We start from the raw sequence: 24,952 nt of genomic DNA on the forward strand, positions 1-24,952 counted from the left end.
GCTTTGGGTAATGCTGCAACACTGACGTTCTGCTCGCAAGTCACTCTCTTACACGCCAGCAGGCCTCCGCGGTACTCACAACCATGGTTCCTGGCTCGCGACCATTTCCCCCTCTATGTTCATTGTTTCTTCTCATACTAGTGACCACCGCCCATGCTCTTCACTTCTACCTCGATGATAATGAAAAGCGATGTTTCATCGAAGAGCTTCCGACGGATACTATAGTCGAGGGTGAGTTGTGGCGATTCCTAACATGACATACATTCTGAGTGCGGCAAATTTTAAGGACACTACCGAGCACTGGAATGGAAGGAACAATCACAGATCTACGAGATCAATGACCAGCTGGGGATATTAGTCGAGGTCGACGTACGTGGCTACCCACTCTGACCACGCAGCATACATTCTAAGCGCAACATCTGAATCTCCCCACAGGAAATGGAGACGGGGCACTCCGTAGTCAAAACCCGTGGTCCTCCAGATGGACGCTTCACTTTCACATCTCATGACGCTGGCGACCACTCCATTTGCCTCTCGACTAATTATTCCTCCTCATGGTTTGGCCCGACCGCACACATCCGTCTGCACTTGGATGTTGTTGTTGGCGCAGCAAAGCCAGATGCCGAACATGATCGTTCGCATATTTCGGACATTGCATCCAAGATTCGCGATCTCAATATGAAGCTGGAGGATATTCGGAGAGAGCAGCAGTATCAAAGGGAGAGGGAAGCGGATTTCCGAAATTTGAGCGAGGCAACAAACGGTAGAGCCGTGTGGTATAGTGTAGCACAGATTGTCGTACTGCTGGCGACATGTGCATGGCAGTTGAGGCACCTCAAGGTGAGCATCACGCTTTTTAAGAGTTTTACAATCGGTAATGTTGGCAATGTCCTGTAGCGCTTCTTTGAAGATAGGAAGATGCGGTAATGATTCGCTGTATAGGCTTCGTTATCTACGTTCAGGATTTATGTTCTGCTTTCTCAAATTGATGAGTGACAGGCGGGCACCGGACAAGCATATGTACATCGTCATCAAGGGAAAGGTTAATCAAACCTCAGCAGTGCCTTCTTGCCATACGTGCCGTTGGTGACCTTGGATAATACATCTCGCATGATATGCGTCGCCTCCTCGTCACTCTGCTCTTTGCGCAGACATACGATCTCATGCTTTGGCTCTCTCAACTGAACATAAGTTCAGCAACACTTGGCGTAGGAGTCTTTCAACGAATAACGCTTACCTTTCCGTCGTTCATCAAATCCACCAATGTCTTGATGAGGTTCTCTCTATCGTCCCTACTATGCTGCTGATACCATCGACTTTGCCAGAAACCGTGGCTGGTGAGATTCTTAAAAAGGAAGAGAGATGTTGGGAGAGATAGTGGTTGCTTGGACATGGCCCCATATGAAACTAAATGTGCATCTCTTCCAAGCAAGCGCGCCATGTCGGAGGCAGGCTGTCCACCTATGCAGTTTAATGCCAGGCGGATATCCTAAATACCTCATCGGTGTGTGAAGCATGATAATATTCCTTGCACTACACACGTACCTTGCCGTCTGTCCACTCCTTGATCTTGGACTTCATGCTCTTGTCGGCGAGTTCATCATATGTGGCGACACAAGTTGCGCCCAGGTCAGTCAATTCTTGCTTGAGCTCGCTGATGTCATCCCTATTGTGAGAATGAAGCGATTAACCATGGTCATGGTTAGCAGAGCTTGACAAACACACCGATTACGAATCAGATTCAAGGTCTTGAGACCTCGAGCCTTAGCTATCTGGATCACGGACTGACCGACCTGGAAGTAATGTATATATAAGAAACATACGGCACTAACGAGTGTGATATACTGCCTACAGCACTGTTAGCTCCGTTTTGGACTACCCAATCTCCGGGGATTAGATCAACAAAATCTTTGAGCATGTTATATGCCGTTGGGTGATTTACCTGAGAAGGTAAAAATCGGTAGCGATTCTGGATGACGATACACCGACAGGCACTTTATGAATACGTACGGTCATCGTAGCTGCGTTTACCTCTGTCAAATTACTCTTGCGCGGGATCTTGACCACGTCTAAGGCGTCAACGTTCACTGCTGTATTCCAAGTACCTCCTTGTTGTTTAGTTAAAACGACCCAGTCGCCATCACTGAAGCTGTAAACGCCCTCTCCAACACCTCTCACCTCAGCCAGGCCTTCGTTGCCTGCGATGAAGGTGTGAGGGGTGATGAGGGAGAGGTGAGATGGAGGAGGTTTAAGAGGGTATACACCCTCGATTACGTTGATATCCGAAGGATTTATCGGGGACAAGACGAAGCGCAGATTCAGAGTGCCAGGAGAGGGCGGTGGAAGCGACGGATACGATAGCACGCTAATGACTTCAGGAGGGGGACCTGTTCTCGAATATATTATAGCACGGTTAGTTTGCAAGCGATGATATGTATGGAATGATCGAAAGACCGAGCGTATAGGGCGATATAGAGCTGGAAACATATTTGCGGGACGCAGGTACTGTAGACGCAAGGGACGACATCAGGTGATTCGCTTCGCAAGTCACGGGCACTGCGTAACCTCGGTACCGCATATCTGCTTGTGGGTTTCCTTTGACAAGGGTACCACAGCTTCAAAATGATGAAGCATTGAGTATAGATTGCTCCCACTGCCACTACAGCTGATGCATGCATCAGCAATATCTATCTACATAACCTTCCTGCTTCTTCCGGTCCATCAGAAACGAAAAATCAGAAGGTACTATCACCAGGCTGGAGTGTGGGCCCTGGGGCTCTCCGCATGTATTCACTACCTTGGAATGACCCTGCGTTGCCCAAATCCTCACGTCTCACATGATGTGGGCCATCCCGATGCATTTGCGGGGATTGAGTAAAGCCCTTAGGGGGATTGGGTATCAAGACGGGCTGCACTGGCATCGTGTACTTGACGTTGAGATCCTCAAGTACAGTCTTCAGGTGGCGCATGAAAGCTGTACGGCGCATCCAGCGTCCGCCCCAATCTTGCCAGTTAGATCGATCTTTACAAAGAGGACGGGTGAAAGATCAATAAAGGAAATGAGCGAGAAATGTAGTATAAGACTTACGCTCCATAGCAACAATGAGATGAATAGCATTCTGGTATTCCATCTTATCGATATTGATACCTAAGCCCGACCATTCACGACTGTTTTGGACTACATAAGCGTTCATACGGATCTTGAGCTGCTCAATGATCTCAAGCGACGTCTCGTAAGCAATCATCAAGTTAGTGCTCTCCCACCTGAAGGGATAGTCAGTATAGTTCTATGATATATTGTTCAGTCTTACATTGAAGAGCTGCGTCTCAAGTTATGCACGAGCTTTGCACTTGATAGCAGGGCATTGGGTGCAATGATCTCCTGTCCATCCACACGGCGGAAAGTGGTTGAAAAAAGACCAAATTCCTTGACGAAGAGAGGCTGCGAGGGGATTTCATACGCCGGACAGAAGATAAATGCCAGGAAGCTCACCTGGTCATCAATCATGACAAGATCTCCAACATCAAAAACGTGCGTTGCGAAGATGAATATCAACTTGGATGTCGGTATTCAGTTATGATTTCCAAATAGATGAATGGTGACGACTCACCGACTCAAATAAAGTCTGAGCGGAATGGCCGAAGATGAACGAGAAACCCAAGATTATGGTTGCAAGTGGGACGAGGGATGCCAGTGTATTGCTTTTATTGAATATTAGAAGGCAAACGAAGACAATGCCCACGAGCGCCACGCAAAGGAGAACTGCATCTAGTTTTGCGACGACCGAGCTGACATCCTGCAAGAATTTGAGCTCAGCATACTTTGGCACATCCAAAACGGTAATCTGACCTTCAAGCTGGAAGTTAGAGCCTTCCGCTCCCGATAGATTCTTTGCACGGCTTCCCGCATCTCTTTCTTACTGATGTCACCGTTGCCATCCTTATCAAAAAGTGCGAAGGCAGCATGCTTATAAATATGAGCTGATAAGTAGCAGTATATTGATGAAGGTCAAGATCACGTACTGATTCGGACGTAGAGCGAAAATACGGATCGAAGTCTGGAAGGGGTGCGGTGAATAGATCCCCACACTAGTGATGCGACAAAAACACTTACCCTCGACAACAAGGTGGGACCTCGGCGGATAGGCATCGCTTAATGCGCTAAACAGCTTCCTAGCCAGTTTGCGTGCAGAGTGGAGATCGCCAAGTCCCTGTTCGCGGTTGAACTTGGAATTCTTGAGGGCCACTTGCCCAATGGCACCTCCGACTTGGTCAACTATAACAGCTGCGACTGCCTTCTTCCTGCGCCTTTTCCGTTCTGCAGAGCTCGTCTTGTTGTTGAAAGGGTTCTCCGTAGGATGACTGTCTTCCTTTTCGTGAACAGGTGATGGACTTGAAGAAGATGCTTGACCGTCCTGCCCCTCCTTCTTTTCACGAAACCCAAACAAATCCAGCGATGTACCCATTGAGTTACCGAAGCTCTTGTGTCCTTTCTTGCCGTACGGAGTCTTCTTGACCTGCACTGGCTGTGCATTGGACAGCCGATCAAGAGCTTTAAGTCCGAGACGATTCTCCGCGAGCCGGTCTGCTAGGGCCCTCTCATGAAAGTTTATTGCGATCATGTGAAGGAATGTCTTCTCAACTAATACAATGACAGCTGCAGAGAAGAGAGCCTTGGAGTGCGCGGTGAGGCATATGTAAGTGGAAGGTAGCCGATCTCACACACCTGCATGACACGATTGATGACAACCCAGTACGATCCAGGAGGTTTGAGGATGGCCCTGATGACGGAGAGCGCGATCCATGCCCAAGATATATCTAACACAAGTTTCAACCACCCAGAGATTGCGAAAATTAGCTACCGAAACACGACGTGAGCTCTAGGTCCTTGTCACGTTGAATAAAGCTCTACCTCGATTTGAGTCTTCAAACGTTCAACCTTGTATCCGATCAAGACCATTACACCGATGAAGAGACGAGGCACGAGGTCGACCACAAGGGAAGTGACACAGCCAGCCGCCCAAGTGATTGCGAGCCAAAGAGACCACGCGTGAACGTGAGGCCGAGCAACGCTGTGTGTGAAGCGCAGTTGGAAGAGCAAGAAAGGCGTAATGAGGATGCCCACACCACTAACACCGATGAGAAATGTCCTGATAGGTCTTGAGAGCTTCATGAAAGCCAGGTAGAGAAACCGACCACGCTTGGCCTTAGAGGACTGATCCGCTTGTTGATGAATAGTTGCTGCATCCTCGTCGGCGTCCCAGTCGAATTCATCGTCTGAGTTGGTGGCCGTTGTATTAGAGGAGTCAGAGTCTACGTGGGAAGTGATGGTAGCATTGATATCTGTAAATTGGATTGGGGAAGCGTAATCGATGGCTTTTGAACTGGCAAGAGTAGGTAGAGCTATGTCTTCATGAGGAGGCGTGCGCGCAGAAGACATGAGGTCTCAGGCGAGGTTGAAGTAAAGACGAACAGTGAATTGTGAATGACAGAGGGGAAAATGAGAGAAATGGCAGTGAGCCGAGATGAAATGGAGAACAAGCTGGTGCAGGCTGGTTCGCAGTCGAAGTCAAGCATCCATATGCCTTTTGCAAAGTGTGGAGCAAACAGCTTCGCCGGTATCCCGGCGCCACCCCGGCGCTTCGTCTAAAATGATTTTCCGTTTGCTTCATAGCACAAGTACCAGTGCTGGGGCTATGCAAAGCATGTATACTAAGATTTGCCTCCCTCTTCAAAGGAGGCTAACCTTGAACAGAATGTAAAGACAGCCCTTGTAGCTGTGTTAATTCAGTCTATATCATGGTGAGCCTTCTCATCTCCTTATCAAGGCTAAGTTCAGTCTCATATCTCATGTCCAATAGTTTCTCCACTTGAGCACATCATTTTATGGATACACATCGGAAGGGTCTGTCTGGCAAGTAGGCATCTTAGATGGCAAAGAAATACCATAGCCATCATATGCTCCTGACCACAATTATTGAGTAGCTAGATGAACTATAAGCTTACTTTCATTAACTATACAACCTGTAGCACAATCTATGCCTTTCCTATCCCCAACTCACTGATAATCATCAAATATCACTTATGGACAACTTAACGAGCTTTTGTCACATCATGATCACTGAGCATCACGGCAAATGTGATACCACGTGATGTAGTCGTGTTCGCTTGAGATGTGTCTTATGTTTTTCGTTATTTCCTCATAGTAATAGACCCTTGCCCTCGACACGGTGGTGGGTAGGAGGCTAGAACTGCCCAGGAATTCTCACAAGTTGAGCAAGGATCACATGCACACAGCGTACATATTCTTTTGTTTCTGCCAGGTCGATATTGTACACATTGCATGCATATACTATGTACACCGCAATGTATTTCCATTCACCTTGCCTGGAGTCTGAGCGCTTCAGAGCACCGCTGCAAGAGCCATCATGCTGAATTGTGCACTAGGCACGTTCGGAATCATCTTCTCTTTGACATAGGTAGCGGCATCCTGCAAGACGTGTAAGACGAGACGGCAGAAGACAGTACGATGCGCGAGCTTTCTCACGCACCTTCAGAAGGTTTGTACATGTCCCCCGGTCGATAGGGCCATTCCGAGTTCCGTCGAGTTCAATCAAACGCATCTCCATCGTCTCGGTCTCAGCCGCTCTAGCGGATGCAGCAGAAGCTTGAACAAAACACGTGAAGTGCAGATCCACGTCCAAATTTTCGGGAACAGCAGACTGGCCAGAGGATGCAAATTCCTCATGAACAGCGGCAAAAAGAGGAGTCTCTTCCAGAAGTTTAGAGCGTTCTAGGGGTGTCTTGTCTATCGACGCAAGTCAGCCCGAATAAAGCGCGGGATGAGGGGATAAGACGTGCTTTTGCACTCGTCGATGAACTGTGACAAAGGAGACTCTGGCTTGATGGTTACATTTGACTGCCTTGGGCGTTAGTGGCTTGTATTTTGAATGTAATCACACACACATTTGCTAGTGCATGCAGCAATCCCATGGTCCCACATGCATTGGAAATCTGACAGGCAGTCTGTTACGAAATTTCTGCAAGGTAAGGTTTGATGGCAACTCACAGTCTGCTTGACCCAGATGATCGTCGGATCTATAGGTGTTTGTCCTTCCGTTGTGATTTTCTCATTCTCTTGTCTCCTCATTCCTTCAAGGGGTCCTCTGATCGGGAAGAGAAGGACTACAGCTTTGACAGGTTGAGGAACCATAGAGAGTAACTATGTCCGCTTGTATTATACGTCTAAACAACGTGCCGGAAAAGACGCACCTCGTCGTCAAGACCGTAGACATCATGAAACTGATCTGTGGGGACAAGGCCCACTTTGTTCGCCCACTGGGATATATCCACACATATTAGCGAGGTTGTAAGACGGTGAAGCTACACATACCGCATTTAAGATCTGCCGTAGGCTAGATGAGGCTTCCACAGAGTAATTCAGACCTTCATGATGTGAGCGATCAAACTCACATCCGGATTGCTTTCGAGAGGTATCCATCGTGTGATGCTTGTAGGCGACATGGCTTTCCACAAGTTTGTGCAATACCTTGCGAATTATGCGTCCTATTTATTGTGATTGACTAGCGAGTGACAAGGTAGAAACTCGTATTCTTGAGTGTGTCGACTGAGGTTGACTCAGCGTCGACTCACGTCTGACGTAAAGCTTGATACTACTTAAGTACACAAAGATCACTCAAGTACTTCTGATAAATCATTAATCTTCTAAACACTGGGCATATTGGCGGACCCAAGCCAAGATTAGGGAGTGCCTTCCTGCACATCTTCTTCATATCCCTCTACCTTCATATCATTCAAGCCCAACTCTTCATTCTGATCCCATGTCCGATCGTATGTCACAACCTCCATGTTAGGATCCGGATCGGGAGCATACAGATTTTGCAGATAAGAGTTGGCCAGAGGATCGTCGAGAATGAGAGTGAATGGCCTCTCCGCATTTTTCACCTAGGAAATTTAAGCCTCAGCAACGACACCTATGCAGATCAAATGGCATATAGAAGGATTGTCTGACCTCCTTCAAGCTTTGAAGAAACTTCTCAAAAGCATCGTGATCATCTCTTCGAGAATCACTCGAGGCAAAAACCTTCTCGGATAATTCTTCGTAGACTTGGTCAAGGATGCCCTCGAGCGTTGTAAACCGGCCGCCCAATGTTCCGGCTTGGAGAACAAGGTCGATCTCGGGGATGGATAATCCGCATGTTTCACTCTATATGGGGTCATTGTTATGCAAGGGGAAATGCCAACGTGGTTGCACACCTTCAAGATGTCTCGGCTAAGATCCTCGCGATCTTCGACCTGCAGAGTTATTCGTCTGCCTTGTTCAGAGATTGCGGAACCAGATTTCACTTCATTGTCTCGATATCCACATCGGTCGCAATTTGTTGACATGATCAAGATATCCTGCAAGTCTCGATCATCGTTTCAACCCGCAGTGAAAGTCTCATAGGCCTTACCTTGAAGTATGGGATCACGACTTTCTTCATCAACGTATTCAATGGGTGCCCGCAGCTAGAGCAAACGCCGGGGAACACATAAATCTCCTCATTCTCGCCCTCTAAACCTCCACCAGCATTGTTGTCATTTGTGGGCGCCGTCCCTTCAGATTCACTAGGAGCCTGAGGTTCCACAGCCTCATCAGGGGCGACCAAACCTAAAGCAATGTTTTGTTCTTTTGTGCGACGGTATGTCCGGAGGTTCCATTTAGGGTCTGCCATACTTCCGATGAATTCAATGAAGGATCGTCCGGCTGGGTCGTCAAGTTTGACGGTGAATATTGGCATCGGAATGTCCTTCCGTGATGATTTTTGTATCTCGACGGGGCCCACACTGGAGCTCTCCTCGTCACCTTCATCAGGAAGGATTAATTTGAGTTTGGTGATGAGTGCTTCTATCTTTGCGTAAGTTGCTTCATCTTCAATGCGTCGAAGAGGTTGATCGCTGCTGAGATCCCGGACAATGTCTCTGATAATGCCCTCGATTGTTGTGAGCTGTCCCTTGGACGGGGGGATTGTTAGCTCGTATTCGGGAATGTTTACGGTACATGAATCAGATTTGACAATTTGACGGTCGAGATCGGTTCGGGCAAGGACGCGAGCAGTATACATGGCTCCTTCAGCTATAAAAAATGCTGTGATTGACTGTAAGTGCAGGATATAACAGGTACATACGGCTGATAGAGCCTGCAGACTGGATCTCATTGTTTGATGTGCCGCAGTGTTCACATCTAAACGACATCACGATGACTTCACGGAAGTAAGGGATGGAAGTCAAAAGCATGCGTGTAACACCCTTTGAAAAGGATAGGATCACACTTTTTAAGAATCAACGCGAAAAGTGATTTACGAATATCTACGAACCTGCTCGCCGCAGGACATGCAAAGGGATTCGATCTCTTGCACCGCCCGGTCATCTTCAGCAGGAGTCGATTCCTCTGACCGAGCATCCTGTATATTCTCCGTTGTTTGTGCGATGGACCCGATGGAGGGGAAGAGGGCTTCTTGCTCAGGCATGGTGTAGAAGGGTGGGCTAAACGTTAAACGATACCTGCCAAAATCTAATCAGCAGCGCGGCGCTTAGGGTTTCTGTGGGGGTTTCCGTGAAAATATTATGTAAAATTTCTTAAAAACGGTTGAAACCTTTTGACTATTACGTTTTCATCAAGTAAGTTATAACAAGAAGAAGATATCTGGCAGCATATTTGTCCTTTCCTACGGGGTTTTCCCAGGATTGCTATGAATAAAATCGCATAAGTGCAGCTTGGTTCTGATGTGCTTCCGTTCTCACGAAGGAAAATCAATTGTTTAGTGTTATGTAAGTTGTTGTTCCATCCTCCTTGTCAACTTCGTTCACGCACACAACTCGAGTCCGTTGAAATGTTCTCAGCTAGCTCTTACTCACAGTCCCATCTCGGTCAGGATACCAGTGCTTTTGATCGGAATCGATCTCAGTTGTCGCATTCCAGCTCACAGTATGATTCACCCTTCTCGACGAGTGGCTCAGGCAGTTCCAGCCAACACGCTCATGACTCTAGTAACTGGAATCCTCAAAGCTCGACCAATACTTTAACGAGTTCGATTAATGATAATTTTCATCAATCAAGATCTCATTACCAACCAGGATATCTTATGGTGCGTTGTTTCAAGGTTGTATGGGATGCCAAAGTTCATCACATACCGCAGTCTTCAACATCCCAGAACAATGTCTGAACTCCTTTTTACCATGATCGCCCCATGACTCTGATCTCGATAGCCTGATATTAGGCATCTCCCCCGCATCAGCGCTTTGATGACTTGCCCGTGGTTCAAACGAAGGCCAAATTGAACCACGCGCTGTCCAGGGGACCTACAGCAGAGTTTGGAAAGGATCCTATGTTTGAGAGTTCACGGTATCCGCATTCTCACAGATTCTTGAACCGAATGTTGATACTTTCCGAACACAGACAGCGACCAACGCTGGACGAGGACGCACCACCAACTACCTCGGTGAACGATATTGTCAATGCCACATATATGGACCATTCTGTCAGGAATCAGCGAAAGGTGCGTGTTCCTGTTTTCAATTCAGTAATCACCTCAACGCGCCAGTTCTAGCATATTGATTTTGAGCTGGCGGCATCGGGTACCCATATATCGCGATCAGCTCGACTAGTGCCCCTCCCGGCGGGCGATTTCAGCTATATCATTGTGTTTGGATATCCACCAGACAAATACAGCGTTGCCGTTGAATATTTCAAGCAGCTTGGGGAGGTCACAGAACCTGAGGTCAACACAGAGGTTGTCAACTGCTTCCGGGTAGGATTCAAGAATCCTGGGGATGCTCTGCGTGCTGTGAGGAAGAATGGTGAAATCATCAGCGGAAGTTGGATGGTAGGCGTCAAGTGGGCTGTGAGTGCATTTCTCCTGGTTTCCTGCGGACAACTTGATCGCATTGGTACACATTAGGACTCGGCTCAAGGAGATAATATTTTCGGGCAATCGCTTGATATGCGGGGACCAACATCTGCGCAGTCACCTGGGCCTGATTCATCATCTCACCTTTCAGATGCTATGGCCATTGATGTTGACTCAGGACACCCACGCGTCCAGCTACCATCAACACCACCAGTTGGAACTCCCATCAGGTTGGCACCACCGTCCTCCGCATTCAAGAAGCCGGGGACAGGTCAGAAGTCCACCAGCGTACAACCACCTCACGTGGCGGTCACGCCGTTGGCGATGAGTAGCACGACCAATTCACCGACAAAAGGGGTTATAGGACAGGTCTCAGAATTGATTTTTGGGTGGTAAATAGCTCTGTACGGATTTTGTGCGATGAGGCGATCCAAGGAATGGTTCAGCATCAAGATCTAGAGCAGAGCAGATGAGTAGCAGATGTCTTCTGAGATCAATATTGCTGGAGGGCACTTTCAACTCCGACCGTTTGAACATTCACATCGTCCGGTCTTCCATGTGTGATGCGAACGCTGGCAGTTGGTGCCGGAAAGGAAACCGAGTTGTAATTTCTGATCAAGCCAGTCGCAAAAATACTGTCCTGTAAGAAGAGCTGTCGCAGCACCGGCCGGTGTCCTGCTGGAAGCTGTACCACCAGTAGGATGTTCCGTACTTTCTTCTCTGCCTCTTGAAGCTTCCCCTCTATGTCTCGTCGACGCGCTAGCAAACAGGACAATGCTCATCACACGGATTCAACACTAGATGGGACAGCTCGGCCTCTCGTTCAGGCAAATAAAGTAGCAGCTATTCAGGTTGCTGTATCTTTGATGGATTATTCCCTTATGTTATCCCTTGTTCTTGGGGGGTGCTGCACGTAGGTACCTACCTGTTCTCGCTCAATTTGTCTTTCACCGGGTTTCATTCAGCAACGTATGGGCATATGAGCGGCTGCTCAGGATAGAGTCGCGAGTCGGTGGGTCTCATATGCTGTTGACTCTCACTTTTGAAACATGTCATCAACGCAGTTTGCTGGCAGGTTCTGCTCTGACATTTTCGCAGATGTTATTCATCACACTTCAGCAATTGCCTTCGTTCATAACTTGGAAGCCTTCTTCTGGATTACTACCGAGACTGAAGCCTCGTCAAGTTCCTTTGTCACAGTGGCTACTGCAGGTTGTTGTCCTGGCCACTGGATCCTTGTTTAACAACTGGGTATATGCATTTCATGTTCCGTTGACAATCCAGATCGTATTCCGCTCGGCAGGTATGGATCCCTTGAATGTCTGTTTTGGGCACTTCTTACGCTAGCGTTTTAGGACTGGCGGTTTCCATGCTCTTTGGCCGCTTTTTCATGCATAAAAGGTATTCGATTCAGCAAGTAGTGCGTTGTTGACCCAATGTCAGATTGTCAGAACCTCCTGATAGAAGATTTGCTATAGACCGCGGTTTTGCTCGTCTCTATCGGGGTCGTCGTCGCGACCCTTTCTCGTCCGCCTTCAACAGACCAATCGACCGATGATCTGTTCGAATATGCACTAGGCGTCACGATGCTCACTGTGTCCCTAGCCTTGACCGGAACCTTGGGCATGTTGCAGGAGCGCACGTACCAAAAGTATGGACCGTGCTGGAAAGAAGGTGTCTTCTACACTGTATGTATAGTTCGTCACGTCTGTCCATGCGGTCGCAGGCTGATATCATCTTCATCTTTGAAGCATGCATTATCTTTGCCAGTATTCTTGTTTCTCATCCCTCAAGTAAAGCATGGTCTCGGCAGCCTTTCTGAGAAATCGGGCTCTGTTGTGCCCATGCCCTATGTCATCCTTGCTGCCAATCTTGTTTCGCAACTCGTCTGCGTTTCTGGTGTCAATCAACTGTCCTCCGTACGTCGTCATTTTTGGATTGTTTCGCTGGTTGACAACTGCGACACTGCTCAGAGAGTCTCGTCGGTATCCACACAAGTGGTCTTGACGACTCGCAAGGCAATCAGTCTATGCTTTAGTGTCTGGTGGTTCGGGAATGGATGGAACGGACAATTGGGATTAGGCGCAGGGATGGTATTCGTTGGGTCGTTCTGGTATACCCAGATCGATGCGGACGGTAGAACTGGGGCTGGAAAGAAGGATTGACCTCGATCCCTCTAAACCAGCGATATACACTGTTGCTGGCAGGAGCCGATTTACGACAGAAGTGCGAGCGCGATCAGGTCAATTCGACCAGGAATATTATCGAGGCACCATTAAGTATACAAGGTGATTGACGACCCCGGAGCGTTCGTAAGTCAGAACCGGGAGAGAGGAAGGTGAACACGGTTACCGCCGAATGAAGAAAAGAGGAGTGAACGCGAGAGGTAAGTAAAAACGACAGGGGCCTGGACATATGGAGGTATCGAGGGGCAGAGCGGCACATGATGGAAATATATAATGCAGAGAAAAAATAATGAAATAAAAGAGTGGATAGACAAGGCAGTGTCATGCAAGAGTGAAGTCGTGATGGATCTCTGAACAGAGCAGTCAACGAAGAGGTGAACCCAAAATAAGAGAAGGATAAGGAGCGAAACAATCGTACATCGTCTAAAAGACTACTCGAAATTCTCCTTCTCCGTTATCATGTTGTTCAGAGGAACCGCATGACTATCCTCTATCTTGAACTCCTCTGTCAATCGAGGTCCATCAGTGGCTATTGGTGAATCACCGGCAAGGTCTACAGTTCCTGGAGTTACTGGACGTGACGCTATGAGCCCCGATGACGACGTCGCGGTAACGGTCGATGCTATTTGTTGGTTGTGAGGGTAATATGAGCGCCGGTGCATCAACCGGAAGTCATAGATGGTAAATCTTCGGTAATCAAGCGTTCAGGCAATCAGTTGGAATGGGAAGGTAAGAGTAAACGCACTGTTCCTCCATCTGCCGCATTTCGACGCTGAGATTGTTCAAATCACGGTTGGCTTTCCGTGGCTTAGCCTTCAGTGGGTTGTCCTCCAACAGTAGCTCCTCCAACTCGTGCGACGCATCAAAATTCGCTTTCTTGTTCTGTGGCGAAAGAGTTGAGTGTCAGAAAGACACGAGGAGATATATGCTCACATCGGGAACGAAGGGCGGCGCTAGCTCTTTTCGTTCCAGAGCTTCCCAGTCGATCGAAGCAAACCATGGATGTCGCCGAATCTCTTCGAAGCCCTCGGCCTGGGGATTGCACGACAGCCGCTTGTAAGGATCCCTGTCCAAAAACTAAAAAAATCGGTTAAGAAGGGAACTCGTACGAGGCTCCAATTGTGCGAACATCGTCGAGGGAACGAGACTCACCCCTTTTAGCGCTTGCATACCAGCCTTACTGCACTTCTCTTCTGCGTTCTCCGGGAAGCGCAGTGGGTCTTTGGAAATGCTATGCGTCAACGCACTATTTGTCCGACCCCGGAATGGTCGACGCCCAAAAACAAGCTCATATGCGCAAACCCCGAGTGACCACCAGTCGACAGGGTAAGTATAACCACGCTTTGCAAGGATCTCGGGTGCCATGTAGGCCATTGAGCCTGCGACGCCAGTGAGCAATCTCCGTTCGCTATAGTGCACGGCGATGTTGAAATCAGTGATGTGTGCATGGCCTCGCTCATCCAAAAGGATGTTATCGGGTTTGAGGTCTCTGAGGCACAAGGCGTCAAAACAGGAGATGAAGGAGTGACAGGAGTGACAGCTGACCGATGCATTATGCGTTTTTCGTGAAGAAATGCAATGGCGGACGCAAGCTCTGCAACATAGAACCGAACTGTTTCCTCGGATAGCGAGCCCAAACGCTCCAAGTGGACTGAAGAGGCAGTCATGACTAGATCGACGATAAGAATAGAACTATGCACACACATCTTAGATCTCCCCCCAGCATAAGGTCCAGAACGAAGAAACAATTCTCATCATCCTGGAAGGCGTATCTCAAGTTGACAACGAAAGGATGGTCGACCTGACGAGTGACTGAAATGGGTGGACGCAGAAAAGGGGAGTGAAGTTGCACAGTACCTCTTCGAGCAGGCGACGCTCTTGGATGATGTTCGGAACGGCTTTCATCTTGACACACTTGGGCTTGTTGATGTATTTGAGAGCGTAGAGCTCCTTGGTCTGCTTGTGCTGGACGACACGAACCTGGCCGGGGCAGGCATGCATACGACTAACTTGAGAGAAAGAGCCACCAATGATGGAGCATAGACAGACCTTGCCAAAAGCACCCTTGCCGACACATCGCAGGAGAACAAAGTGAAAGAGATTTACATCGCCGTCGAAGTCGATGACCTGCAGGAATGAGAGAGGTGAGCGGACAGGGCCGAAAGCGAGGGGGCGGAGGAGGGGACCTGAGGACGGCAACAGACTGCACCCATGAGAGATCGTGACGGTCGTAGATGCGGGTGGGGGCTCCAGAATTAGGGATGGGAGGCGGTAAGGATATGTCGGACGCAAGGGGAGAGGACGGCGTGACAAGGACAAGGAAAGGGTGAAGAAGCCACAAGCAGCGACCTGACTAAGTCCATGGCACGGTCCCTCCGGCCCAACCCCCGCCGCCGTTTGATCTCATCATTCCCGCTGCTGTCGTCAGGCCCATCCCTGCCATTTCAACTATACTCCCTCCGCGCCGTCGACGACGACGACGACCACAACAAAATGTCTCCCCTCCCTGACTTCATCCGTCCTCTCGTCCTCTCTGGCCCCTCAGGCGCGGGCAAATCCTCACTTCTCCAGCGACTCTTCGCCGAATTTCCCGACAAATTCGCCTTTAGTGTTTCCCGTAATACTCCCTCCCTCCCTCCTCCGCGCCCGTCCTCATCGCCCTCCAGATACAACGCGCGCTCCACGGCCGGGAGAGAAAGACGGGAAAGAGTACCACTTCGTCTCCAGGGATACCTTCCTTCACTTGATCGATCAGAGCGCCTTCATCGAGCATGCTGAGTTTTCTGGCAATTTCTACGGAACCAGCTTTCAAGCCGTGAACAGCATCTCTCAGCTGGGAAAACGCTGCATCCTTGATATTGAGGTCCAGGTAAGTATTCTTTAGAACACTCGATGTTTTACTCTTCTTCAAACCTGCTCTAGGGTGTCCGCCAAATCAAGAACACATCCTTGAACCCTGTCTACCTTTTCATTGCACCACCGTCAATGGACGCTCTTCGATCACGTCTTGTTTCTCGCGGCACTGAAACAGATGCCGCTGTCGATAAACGTATGAAGACTGCACTGAACGAGATTAGCTACGCGAAGGAGTCAGGCGCACACGACATGATCATTGTCAACGACAATCTTGACAGGGCATACAGTCTGTTCAAAAAGGTCGCATTGGGCGAAAAGATAGTCACTGATAATCTCCCTGTTTTCAACGATTAGTTCTGAAATTAGTTCTCTGGTACTGCGCTGGAGTAGAGATACACATTATAGCCAACTATCAATGATCATTGATCACCTTCAGGTTCAAACGCGGAAACGCAGATAAGCCATGAGCAAGGCTGAGCAGCCAGTGACTGGAGGGTACTCAATGAGATGACGTTCGCTCAGCGGAAGGACTAGACATACCAAAACCGACAAGGTATTGCAGCGTCGTTGCCTGCCAGATAGAACGTCCGTCATCTCGTTTTACACCTGAATGAATGCCACATACCTTCGAGGACTGTATCGCCGCACGAAGACCAGCGATCTCCTGCTCTATCCGAGTGTCCACCTCTTTCACTTTCAGCTCCTGTCGACTAGCCTCCTCGCGGATTCGACCCTTCTCAAGATTAAGGTCCAAGCGTACCCCCGCCTGAGTCCTCGTGATCTCCTCTCGAAGTCGCTGCTTCAACTTCTCGATATCCGTCACGAGTCGGTCGTTCTCTGCTTTGATCATGGCCAAGTCATTCTTCTCAACAAGCTGCAGTTCGGACTTAAGCTGCGCGAAGTCGACTTGCTGAGTGTAATGATTCTGTCCGAGCAATTTCAACTGGACACGACATAACGGATGTAACGGAAGGTACCTTCTCTTGATCAGCCTTGGTGACCATGTTGCTGGTCATGTTCCGAATGCTTTCGTCGATGACTTCTGCCATCGCGGACATGATGCCTTCGGCCTGGGCCTTGTTCAGACCTTCGCGCTCCAAACGTTGGACAAAGTGGTGGGTATCGAAATGAAAATCATTCAGAACGGAAGAATGGCTGAAAGAGCGCAGTGCAGATGGAAAGTAAGGGATGCGCCAACACTGACGCTGATGAACGACTGAACGGAGCTGGCGAGGTAGCATTACAACTGTTTAGCATCACGGAAACGATAAGTTCCTGGGACCAACGGTTCCAGGTTTCAGAACAGAGATTCGTAAGCGCTTTGTCAGCTTTCCCTTGATTGATAATTCCATTTATGGGTGGCTGTGCAGGTTGTTTACAACCTATGTAGCTACCTGTACTCATATGTGTTCATGTAACATACTCAATGTGCATTAAGTAGGTATCATATTGTGAATTGATGTGAGCAACCATAGGGGTGTGTGTGGTGGCAAAGCTTGATGTAGAGCCAGAGGGAGGTTAGGATCATATATTATGGTGGCAGGGTGATATGTCTGAGATAGAGAGGCTAGTGCCTCAAGGGTGGTATCATAAAGTATTGTAAATTAGAAAAAAGGAAATAGAGGAAAGGGGAAAAGGGGAAAAGAGATATGTGAGATGAGAGGGGGTCATTTAGGGCTGGGAAAGTAGTAAGAAAAGTGAGCTGTGTTACGAACTGCTCGTTCGGTAACCCCAAGAGTAGGAGGTTCTTTCCTAGGTCGCTCATAGAGAGAGGGTGGAACGATGGTCTCGACTGTATGTGTAGCACAGGAGCCAGAGATGTATTGCGATGTAGTGATGGAGAGTACTGTAGGAAGACAGTACTAGAACGAAGGTACTGTGGTAGGAAGACCACAATGAACGAAGACTACAGTAGGAAGACTGCAGTAGAACGAAGAGAATAGACTGAAGAACCTCAGCCTACTCTATGGGTCTTTTATACTGCTTTAGGAAATAAGGCGTGGGAATACCGTATATGTTTCCGTAGGTATTCTCTAAGTTGTCTTTCTCAATAACAACTACTCTTGTGCTTCTCCATTCGTCTCCTTCCAGCCAGGAAAGACTAGGAGCTTGATGCCCAGTGTGTGAGTAGTTTGTAAGGCGGCCTTCGATGCCCGCATTGCAATAGGGCTTGTGATACTCAACCAACAATAGAGTGATCCGTTGGGAGTGGATGACCAAGGTTATTATCTGTACCTTGTTGTACGCCTCAACTTGTGAGGCCGCTTGATATTTGTGATGATTGTGTCAGAATAGACCGCCATTAAGGCCTGACAGAACGTGATCATAACAAGCTGTATCATGTATATACTAAAACAGTGCCTCACAGTTGCCAGGTCTATTGAGCAGGGTTCCTATTAATAGAATACCCTTCACCTCCCTTTGCAGCTTTTGGTGTCACTCTTGATAGCAGTTGCATAGCAGGAGATAGTGGCATGGCATTTCCACCTCATTGTAGGCTGGGCACTGTGGGGAGTCTGTCACCCCAATGTGATATAGATACTAGTGCAAGCTGATGTGGCTGTATGAAGCTAGGTAAGGAGGCTTGAATTGTGATAGAACAAGACATAGTACAGCTTTAGCACTTAGCAGCCAATCTATATGTCAGCAAACTTGGACAGCCAGGTTGCATAAGGTGATATATGCCAGAGGTCTATCTATTAGAGAGTAGTGGCCTTTTGATAGTCTCCGTGGCTGACCAACACAGAAGATTACAGTTGTTCTGTGTTAAGGTCTGCTTCCAAATGATAAATCCTTGTAGGTAGTCTACATTTTGGTTTTAGCCAGTCGTGCTCAAGGGTTTGAGGGCACATGCCAAGCAATGCCATGATTAATAATCAATTTAGCATCAGACACGCTGACACACTTGTCAGCTTGATTATCAGAATTAGGCACAACACTATGAGAGAAATGAGGAGCAATGTAAAACATACTTGCAAGAGACTTATCATGGATTCCCTGTTCAATGAAATCTCACCCTTTTATCAAACACCAAATATCCAACCTCATCATACAATCACGCCACAGCATAATCTAGTACAACAAAAGCAGAAAGGAAAACCTGGAACTCATGCATACACAAAGTGGTGCACTGATCAAGAGAAAATTGATGACATACTGGTGGTAATTGGGAAGGCACGCTGGAGTCTTGGAGAGTTCTTACACAAGCTATTTGTTGAGCCTGACAAAAGCTCAGCAGCAGATGGTCTTAGCAAGAATCCCAAACCCAAGGTTGTTTGATCTGATAGTCACCAACATATTGAAGTTTCTTTCAGGGAGCACCAAATACAGCCCTGGTGACATTATAGAGCTTATGTACCACAGTAAGGCCGCATGGCCACCATACTTTCATCCGGAGGCACGCCAGTACTTTTCCGTTGACACAGCACCTTCGTCAATTGGATACGCATGCCCCGCACTGTCGACATGGGCCCTAGAGCTTGTTGTAGCCCAAATAATCAAGGAGTCAACCTATCTTTCCTCAGAGAAATCAGGTCTTCGAGTCTGTGTGTCATAAAAGAAATCCAAAGGACCTGCTCAGGAAGATGGGCCACTTGTGCATGAAGCACAGGAAACAGGAGGGGACTTGATTGCAAAGTCATCCGAGGCACTGCCATTAAACGAGGCACAAAGGCTAACAGGTGCTACCATCCGAAAATATGGATTTGGGGTCAGAAGACAAGTGGGATAATATAGAAGAAGTGCCACTTACCCAAGATGAACAGGTGGCCAAACTAGGAAGTAATGCGGGTGAGGAGGATCCATCGGATGCAGTAGTAAAGGATTGATTGAATGCGGAGGTGGAGGCTCCGTTGGATGCAGCCATAGCAGATGCGGCTGCATCAAATTTACAAGCCAGCCAGCCAGAGTACTCTAGCATATCACTAATGGCATCATTGAGTACCATCGGCATAGGGACTACTCTCAAACAAACCCATAGTGATGCACAGATTGGGGCATCATGGAACATCATCAGTAACTTCTCGTTTGAAGAACTGCGCAGAACATACCTAGTGCATGCTCCAACTGTCTGGCAAATCCTATGGAAGTTTGTGGCCCCAAAATTAGTGTCAAAGTGGCACAAACTAGGTGCATGTTAGTACCGACCAAAATGGATTGTGAGTAATATGCAATGGAGCTTCCAATGAGCCATACTCACCTTTTCACTATACAGGCTCTGACTAGTATAATCAGCAAATTGACCTATATGAGAAACCAATGGGCAAACCTTGCTCCTCTCTGTCATTCAATTGCGATGTTTGGCTCGAAGTCCCATCACTTGTTGTATAAAGTTGGCAGTCAATTGGCTCAATGTACACCATTCTCAACAACACGTCATGCACTGGTTTGGATGGCACAGGAGGAACGCACCACATTGCGCACCCTAATTGAGACTAGTGAGACACATTTTATAACTGTCATGGACAATATACAGGTGTATGCATGTCATTGGAAGCGACACCTTGGAGGCAAGAGTCATATGATAATGGGAACCGGTGGGACGGTAGTCAAAATGAAAGACTGCCCTGAAAGAGCCTTTAAGCTTCAGCCAATCTTGGACCTCTGTGCCAGAAAGGAGTGCGAAAGGCTCACTGTGGAAGGACTAGTGGATGATATTGACTTTGAGCACTTGGAACAAGTGGCGGGATATCACTAGCTTACAACACTTGTGGCATATGTTCTGGAGCTTGCAGGGTATCATACATCGGTCACAAATCTGTTTAAAGAACAAGCTGTTAAACATCAAATTGATTCCCATCAACATACTAAGATTCATCCACTTGGCACAAATAGTGCCCAGGAAATCACACTACACAGTGCAAAGGACACGATGTGGACTTCTTGGCACAAACTGGTGATATTGCTAGTGATGCCTCTGAGTGCAAAACACACCCAAGAAACACCCCTACAAGCGCAGGTAGGCAGGAGCTGGTTCTAGTGTGCAAGGAACTATAAGCTGTGCAATAACCAACAAGGGAGCGTACTAAAAGCGTTCGGAGTGTAATGAATAAACAACTCCAAAATCAAAATATTCGGTCAGTCAGTTGGTCGGTTGGTCAGTTAGTCGGTTAGTCGGTTGGTTGGTTAGTAGGTTGGTTGGTTGGTAGGTTGGTCAGTTGGTAGGTTAGTTGGTTGGTTGGTTGGTAGGTTGGTCAGTCAGTAGGTTGGTCAGTCGGTAGGTTGGTTGGTTGGTTGGTTGGTTGGTTGGTAGGTTGGTTGGTTGGTAGGTTGGTCAGTCGGGATTTGATTGGGATTTGATCGGCACGCAAAGGGAAGGGAATGGGTGCAAGGCCACACTGGACACTGGCAGAGGATGATAAACTAGATGAGAGGGAGAGAGCAAGACGACGAGGGCTCTGACAGAGGGCTGCGATCGAACATAACAACACAAACAAAAGGGCAAAATGCGAACAAGGATCGGAAGGCAATGGCTCAAAGTCTCATGGACACAAGCGCACAAATGGAATTGGAACAAGGGGGGAGCCAAAACTGATGTATTGCAAGGCCATAGGTGCTCTTTTATAGTAAGTCTGAACAGGTACAAGATAAGGAGATTGGCAGAGGCATAGAGCAATCGGAAATGCATGCCAAGAGTAATCAAAGGTAAAGGAGATAAGAGAGTAATGTTGCAAACACTATAAGATAAGAAGCAATAACTCTAAAGTCTAAATAAGTGGAGAGATTGCCAAGGTGAGTGCACACGGACCTGGAAATAAGAACCACATGCCACATGGGTAAACCATTTAGAAACTTGGGAGCTCTGAAGATAATGAAGGATAGGTCAACAGAAGGCATAAGGATAATAAGAGATAAAAAGACAGATCCATTCTAAGTCAAAAAAGTTTTTGGCCGCCTCCGATTTGGGACACCGAAGCCAACTAAATGTGCCAACCATGTGAAGTGTACTGAACCGATCAGCGATTGGCCGCGACAGTCTGTGGAGAGCCATTACTGCTGTGAGTAATGATAGATGGATAGGATGACTGTGAACAGCTCCGAACAACTGTGCGGAGGTCTAAATAGAAAGTCGGCACCTGACAAATGGCTGAGATTGCCGAATGGATCAGGATCGGTCAGTCCTAAGTGTGCCGAATGGTCAAAGAATACTGAAAAGCTGCAAAAAGTGGGGTATTGGTGCCTAGAGCATACCCATGCTCATCACCGGTATTGAGGAATCAACCACCTAAGGCGAGATCTCATTCTTTATAGGGGATGGGTTAACGTTTGCAAATATAAACAAGGACAAGTCCTACCTGTCAAGCAAACCGGGCAACTTCAGATCATTCCACTTCATCCAAGGGGTCCTGGAGATATAGCATACAAAGTGGACGGACTTGAGTCATATTTGTGGTTCATGAGGTCTAGAGAGTCCGTCAGATCCTTTTACCCTAGGGTACATGGCAAGAGCTATTGATAGCCTGACACTGTCTGATCTTGGCAAAGTGGACTTCTATACCAACATGCAAATGTTGGAATTCACGGTGTGTGGTTATATGCTGTATTGTTGGGAGTAAGTGAGCCCATACCATGTTGCTGGCACAGAAGCTGACTCACTGAATCTAATCACATCAGAGTGTTCCTAGACACCAAAAACATCAAATAGCATTTCCAAGAGTTATCTTCAAGGAATATCCTGCCTTCTTTGCAGAACCTTCTCTGCTATGCTAAGGTGTTGGCTACTCAATACTCTACAAATATAGCATACAAGCAGGCACTCAGGCTGCGCTCAGCCTTGAATTCATCAGAAGGAGGATGGGACATACCTATTGAATCCTCCCAAGCGAGTCTAGAGGATGCCATAAATGGCAATGTTTTCCAAGGGGATTGGACACTTGCAAATTCCGTCCTGTTATTGAGAGATGGAATCTGGTCCCTTGAGGTCTGTCAGGCCATCGCTACCGGGGACATTGGTCATGTCTGGGAAGTCTTTAAAGTAAGTTGCAAAAGCAAGAGACACCAAATCATACTTACCGGTCCCCCAGGTATGGATCTTTACCTTTGTGGGTGCTGGCAATCACAACTACATGCAATACCTTCTTGAAATCCACTGCAACATCAAGTTTAAGTACTCTGAGGCCACACGTATTACCCTGTTCAACAACTGGCTTGTGAACCTCAAAGGAGAGCCAGGCCACTTCCACAAGCTTGAACTAATGCAAGAACATTTCAATTTTTGGTTAGAAGAGCTCACGCAGCACAAGGGAAAGGAGTTTGGCGATGAGTGGTATCGCCACATGCTTGCCATGCATATATATCACTTCCTTAGGCTTAAGGAAGAGATGAAGAGCTCTATTCCACTAGTGCGGCAGAACAAAGGTCACACCCATATGGATATCCATAATAAGGTCCCCAAGTCATGCGCATATGCTGTGAAAGGAAGTTGCATCATTTCAAAGGCGGGCGAGACCTTGGATTCTACTCTATGGACAGTTTTGCTACTAGTTACACAAGGCTAGGGTTTGAAGGAAAGCTTGCAGAGTTCGTCAAAAACTCATCAAGGGTTAGTCACAATTTAGACAAGGCACTCTCGTTCCCCATAAACACAGCCGATCCGTCAATGTATTTGTGCAAACTCATGCACTATGAAGATGGCCTGTTAGTTTTCCCATCTCAAACAGACACTGCATCTGGAAAAACACCCCCTTGTATTAGCTCCGGATTATATCTAATAGTGTCTAAAAGTATCTAAAAGTGTTAATAACATCTAAAAGTGTCTAATTTCCTAATTGGGAGCAACACATTATGAGCATTGGATTGGTTTCTAATTTCATAATATTAGCACTAATTCTATACTAAGAAGTCTTTAATTATTAGTAGGAAATAGTAAGTACTACTGCTCTATCAGTGAGAAGGTAAAGATGTGGCACATTCTATACTATTTCAGCATATTACTCTCCTTCATATATGCCTATACCATTATCTTGTAGCTCTTTTGCTGACTTTCCAGCTGCTTTTATAGGGGATATAGAAAGAAAGAAATGTGCATTGATGCCCCCAGCTACTTTGTTGGCAGCTTGACAGCTGCCACAAGAGGCTATGAAGACCTAGGTACCTTGTCCTTGCACACAAGGTCATTAAAGTTGTCATTGTTAGCCAATGCCTGCTACTGGTCATTATAGGACACAACATGTGGGTTGGACTTAGGGATATGCTATATGCAGCCTTATAGACCTTGTCTATTAGTATAGTGGCTAATACTATCTTGTGCAGCACACAATCATCATCACTATTGATATTACAATTTTTAGCACTATTTATATTGTTTATTGCCTTGTTATACAGAAGATGCTCAAACTTGGTGTTTTTCTCTAGCTATTAGGCTGTGGAAAAGACAGTCATATTAGTATGTGGTGCCAGAATGATATATTTGCCTGCCATATAAGTAATATATGCATTAAGCATATTAAGATCACCTCCAACAATTTTGTGCTTATTTATATATAGGCATGCCATACATATACTCACTAGTGGCTATTTGGAAAACCCCTCTCTCTTATTGGATCTTGATTATTTATAATCATGTTTTTGATCAAATTTGCAAATTCAGGTAGCATTGTCTATACTAGTAGAGTCCCATTGAATATTACACTCAATCATAGTTCTACACATTCTCAGTCCAAATTGTATAAGTGCCATAATTGATTTCCATCCTATATAAAGTGTATTATCGATTTTCCATTGGTTTATTATCTTCTTAGCTGGTGTTTAAACTAAATCCTAAAAGACCTGACTTTTGAGGTATTTATTGACCTATTTATTCATGAGATAGAGGAAAGAAAAATGTTAAATAGAATCAGAGATGTTGAGGTTGCCTATATTATGTCTAGTTATTTAGATTACCAAGTTCATATCTTAGACCTTGTGGCTTAGTGGCTTAGAGCATCTGTCCTAGGTGCTTGCATACATGAGGTTGTTGGTTCAACTCTGGCAGAAGGCAAGTTTGTTATAAGGTATATTCTG

The 24,952-nt window shown here is 47.0% G+C and overlaps 12 protein-coding genes across 12 annotated transcripts; 5 read left to right on the plus strand and 7 right to left on the minus strand.

The window, feature by feature from the left end:
• The first annotated feature begins 42 nt into the window (after positions 1–42).
• On the plus strand, positions 43–982 carry HETIRDRAFT_478189 (uncharacterized protein). The gene is made up of 4 exons (XM_009550863.1): positions 43–231; positions 287–369; positions 436–840; positions 898–982. Exons 1-4 carry the CDS (start codon positions 84–86, stop codon positions 925–927), a joined length of 666 nt encoding a protein of 221 aa, XP_009549158.1. The 5' UTR covers positions 43–83; the 3' UTR covers positions 928–982.
• Positions 983–1,219: 237 nt separating this feature from the next.
• HETIRDRAFT_323520 (uncharacterized protein) lies at positions 1,220–2,487 on the minus strand (the record flags this gene model as incomplete). The annotated part of the gene is made up of 5 exons (XM_009550864.1): positions 1,220–1,489; positions 1,546–1,666; positions 1,726–1,793; positions 1,853–1,942; positions 1,996–2,487. 5 exons carry the CDS (start codon positions 2,485–2,487, stop codon positions 1,220–1,222), a joined length of 1,041 nt encoding a protein of 346 aa, XP_009549159.1.
• A 137-nt stretch (positions 2,488–2,624) lies between these two features.
• On the minus strand, positions 2,625–5,440 carry HETIRDRAFT_155967 (Mechanosensitive ion channel; the record flags this gene model as incomplete). Its single annotated transcript, XM_009550865.1, has 11 exons — positions 2,625–3,022; positions 3,089–3,264; positions 3,312–3,442; positions 3,494–3,556; positions 3,612–3,797; positions 3,851–3,967; positions 4,024–4,058; positions 4,115–4,673; positions 4,727–4,858; positions 4,940–5,343; positions 5,386–5,440. 11 exons carry the CDS (start codon positions 5,438–5,440, stop codon positions 2,736–2,738), a joined length of 2,145 nt encoding a protein of 714 aa, XP_009549160.1. The 3' UTR covers positions 2,625–2,735.
• Positions 5,441–6,403: 963 nt separating this feature from the next.
• Positions 6,404–7,501, minus strand: HETIRDRAFT_172437 (cysteine peptidase C12, ubiquitin carboxyl-terminal hydrolase 1; the record flags this gene model as incomplete). The annotated part of the gene is made up of 8 exons (XM_009550866.1): positions 6,404–6,490; positions 6,552–6,808; positions 6,862–6,919; positions 6,967–7,014; positions 7,070–7,222; positions 7,273–7,338; positions 7,394–7,425; positions 7,474–7,501. The coding sequence occupies 8 exons, from the start codon at positions 7,499–7,501 to the stop codon at positions 6,404–6,406; spliced, it is 729 nt and encodes a 242-aa protein (XP_009549161.1).
• A 260-nt stretch (positions 7,502–7,761) lies between these two features.
• Positions 7,762–9,530, minus strand: HETIRDRAFT_478195 (uncharacterized protein; the record flags this gene model as incomplete). Its single annotated transcript, XM_009550867.1, has 6 exons — positions 7,762–7,965; positions 8,033–8,227; positions 8,278–8,421; positions 8,475–9,136; positions 9,189–9,309; positions 9,378–9,530. The coding sequence occupies 6 exons, from the start codon at positions 9,528–9,530 to the stop codon at positions 7,762–7,764; spliced, it is 1,479 nt and encodes a 492-aa protein (XP_009549162.1).
• Positions 9,531–10,022: 492 nt separating this feature from the next.
• HETIRDRAFT_246205 (uncharacterized protein) lies at positions 10,023–11,306 on the plus strand (the record flags this gene model as incomplete). The annotated part of the gene is made up of 6 exons (XM_009550868.2): positions 10,023–10,148; positions 10,200–10,220; positions 10,281–10,405; positions 10,460–10,559; positions 10,626–10,904; positions 10,962–11,306. Coding segments are annotated over 6 exons (996 nt in total), but the record flags the coding sequence as incomplete, so codon positions are not given.
• Positions 11,307–11,791: 485 nt separating this feature from the next.
• On the plus strand, positions 11,792–13,075 carry HETIRDRAFT_124682 (UDP-galactose transporter; the record flags this gene model as incomplete). The annotated part of the gene is made up of 7 exons (XM_009550869.1): positions 11,792–11,823; positions 11,876–11,922; positions 11,986–12,213; positions 12,266–12,330; positions 12,389–12,598; positions 12,662–12,829; positions 12,884–13,075. 7 exons carry the CDS (start codon positions 11,792–11,794, stop codon positions 13,073–13,075), a joined length of 942 nt encoding a protein of 313 aa, XP_009549164.1.
• A 66-nt stretch (positions 13,076–13,141) lies between these two features.
• HETIRDRAFT_35964 (camp-dependent kinase-like protein) lies at positions 13,142–15,368 on the minus strand. Its single transcript, XM_009550446.1, has 9 exons — positions 15,283–15,368; positions 15,146–15,223; positions 14,954–15,076; positions 14,801–14,897; positions 14,642–14,747; positions 14,249–14,585; positions 14,030–14,173; positions 13,842–13,978; positions 13,142–13,783 (listed from the first exon to the last, which is right to left on the minus strand). Exons 1-9 carry the CDS (start codon positions 15,307–15,309, stop codon positions 13,528–13,530), a joined length of 1,305 nt encoding a protein of 434 aa, XP_009548741.1. The 5' UTR covers positions 15,310–15,368; the 3' UTR covers positions 13,142–13,527.
• Positions 15,369–15,589: 221 nt separating this feature from the next.
• Positions 15,590–16,331, plus strand: HETIRDRAFT_64215 (uncharacterized protein; the record flags this gene model as incomplete). Its single annotated transcript, XM_009550515.1, has 3 exons — positions 15,590–15,713; positions 15,763–15,965; positions 16,019–16,331. The coding sequence occupies 3 exons, from the start codon at positions 15,590–15,592 to the stop codon at positions 16,304–16,306; spliced, it is 615 nt and encodes a 204-aa protein (XP_009548810.1). The 3' UTR covers positions 16,307–16,331.
• HETIRDRAFT_441102 (uncharacterized protein) lies at positions 16,297–17,207 on the minus strand. Its single transcript, XM_009550870.1, has 4 exons — positions 16,930–17,207; positions 16,578–16,877; positions 16,493–16,523; positions 16,297–16,440 (listed from the first exon to the last, which is right to left on the minus strand). Exons 1-4 carry the CDS (start codon positions 17,191–17,193, stop codon positions 16,391–16,393), a joined length of 645 nt encoding a protein of 214 aa, XP_009549165.1. The 5' UTR covers positions 17,194–17,207; the 3' UTR covers positions 16,297–16,390.
• A 2,242-nt stretch (positions 17,208–19,449) lies between these two features.
• On the minus strand, positions 19,450–20,313 carry HETIRDRAFT_420100 (uncharacterized protein; the record flags this gene model as incomplete). Its single annotated transcript, XM_009550871.1, has 4 exons — positions 19,450–19,635; positions 19,704–20,031; positions 20,151–20,172; positions 20,220–20,313. The coding sequence occupies 4 exons, from the start codon at positions 20,311–20,313 to the stop codon at positions 19,450–19,452; spliced, it is 630 nt and encodes a 209-aa protein (XP_009549166.1).
• A 2,076-nt stretch (positions 20,314–22,389) lies between these two features.
• On the plus strand, positions 22,390–23,448 carry HETIRDRAFT_428657 (uncharacterized protein; the record flags this gene model as incomplete). Its single annotated transcript, XM_009550872.1, has 3 exons — positions 22,390–22,473; positions 22,596–22,925; positions 22,975–23,448. 3 exons carry the CDS (start codon positions 22,390–22,392, stop codon positions 23,446–23,448), a joined length of 888 nt encoding a protein of 295 aa, XP_009549167.1.
• Positions 23,449–24,952: the final 1,504 nt, after the last annotated feature.

This window comes from Heterobasidion irregulare (assembly GCF_000320585.1).
Source record: "Heterobasidion irregulare TC 32-1 unplaced genomic scaffold scaffold_08, whole genome shotgun sequence".
Classification (NCBI taxonomy): Eukaryota; Fungi; Basidiomycota; class Agaricomycetes; order Russulales; family Bondarzewiaceae; genus Heterobasidion; species Heterobasidion irregulare.

What these genes read in the sequence shown, in the direction of transcription:
- HETIRDRAFT_478189 (XM_009550863.1), top strand. Translation starts at nt 84, where the DNA reads ATGGTTCCTGGCTCGCGACCATTTCCCCCTCTATGTTCATTGTTTCTT. An exon ending in GACGGATACTATAGTCGAGG is followed by an intron (nt 232 to 286) that starts GTGAGTTGTGGC and finishes GCAAATTTTAAG; the next exon opens with GACACTACCGAGCACTGGAA. An exon ending in GGCAGTTGAGGCACCTCAAG is followed by an intron (nt 841 to 897) that starts GTGAGCATCACG and finishes AATGTCCTGTAG; the next exon opens with CGCTTCTTTGAAGATAGGAA.
- HETIRDRAFT_35964 (XM_009550446.1), bottom strand. Translation starts at nt 15,309, where the DNA reads ATGGGTGCAGTCTGTTGCCGTCCTCAG. An exon ending in GCTGGGGGGAGATCTAAGAT is followed by an intron (nt 14,748 to 14,800) that starts GTGTGTGCATAG and finishes CTGCCTCTTCAG; the next exon opens with TCCACTTGGAGCGTTTGGGC. An exon ending in GTATGCAAGCGCTAAAAGGG is followed by an intron (nt 14,174 to 14,248) that starts GTGAGTCTCGTT and finishes CGATTTTTTTAG; the next exon opens with TTTTTGGACAGGGATCCTTA.
- HETIRDRAFT_441102 (XM_009550870.1), bottom strand. Translation starts at nt 17,193, where the DNA reads ATGCTACCTCGCCAGCTCCGTTCAGTCGTTCATCAGCGTCAGTGTTGG. An exon ending in CGGCGATACAGTCCTCGAAG is followed by an intron (nt 16,524 to 16,577) that starts GTATGTGGCATT and finishes TCTATCTGGCAG; the next exon opens with GCAACGACGCTGCAATACCT. An exon ending in GCAATACCTTGTCGGTTTTG is followed by an intron (nt 16,441 to 16,492) that starts GTATGTCTAGTC and finishes AGTACCCTCCAG; the next exon opens with TCACTGGCTGCTCAGCCTTG.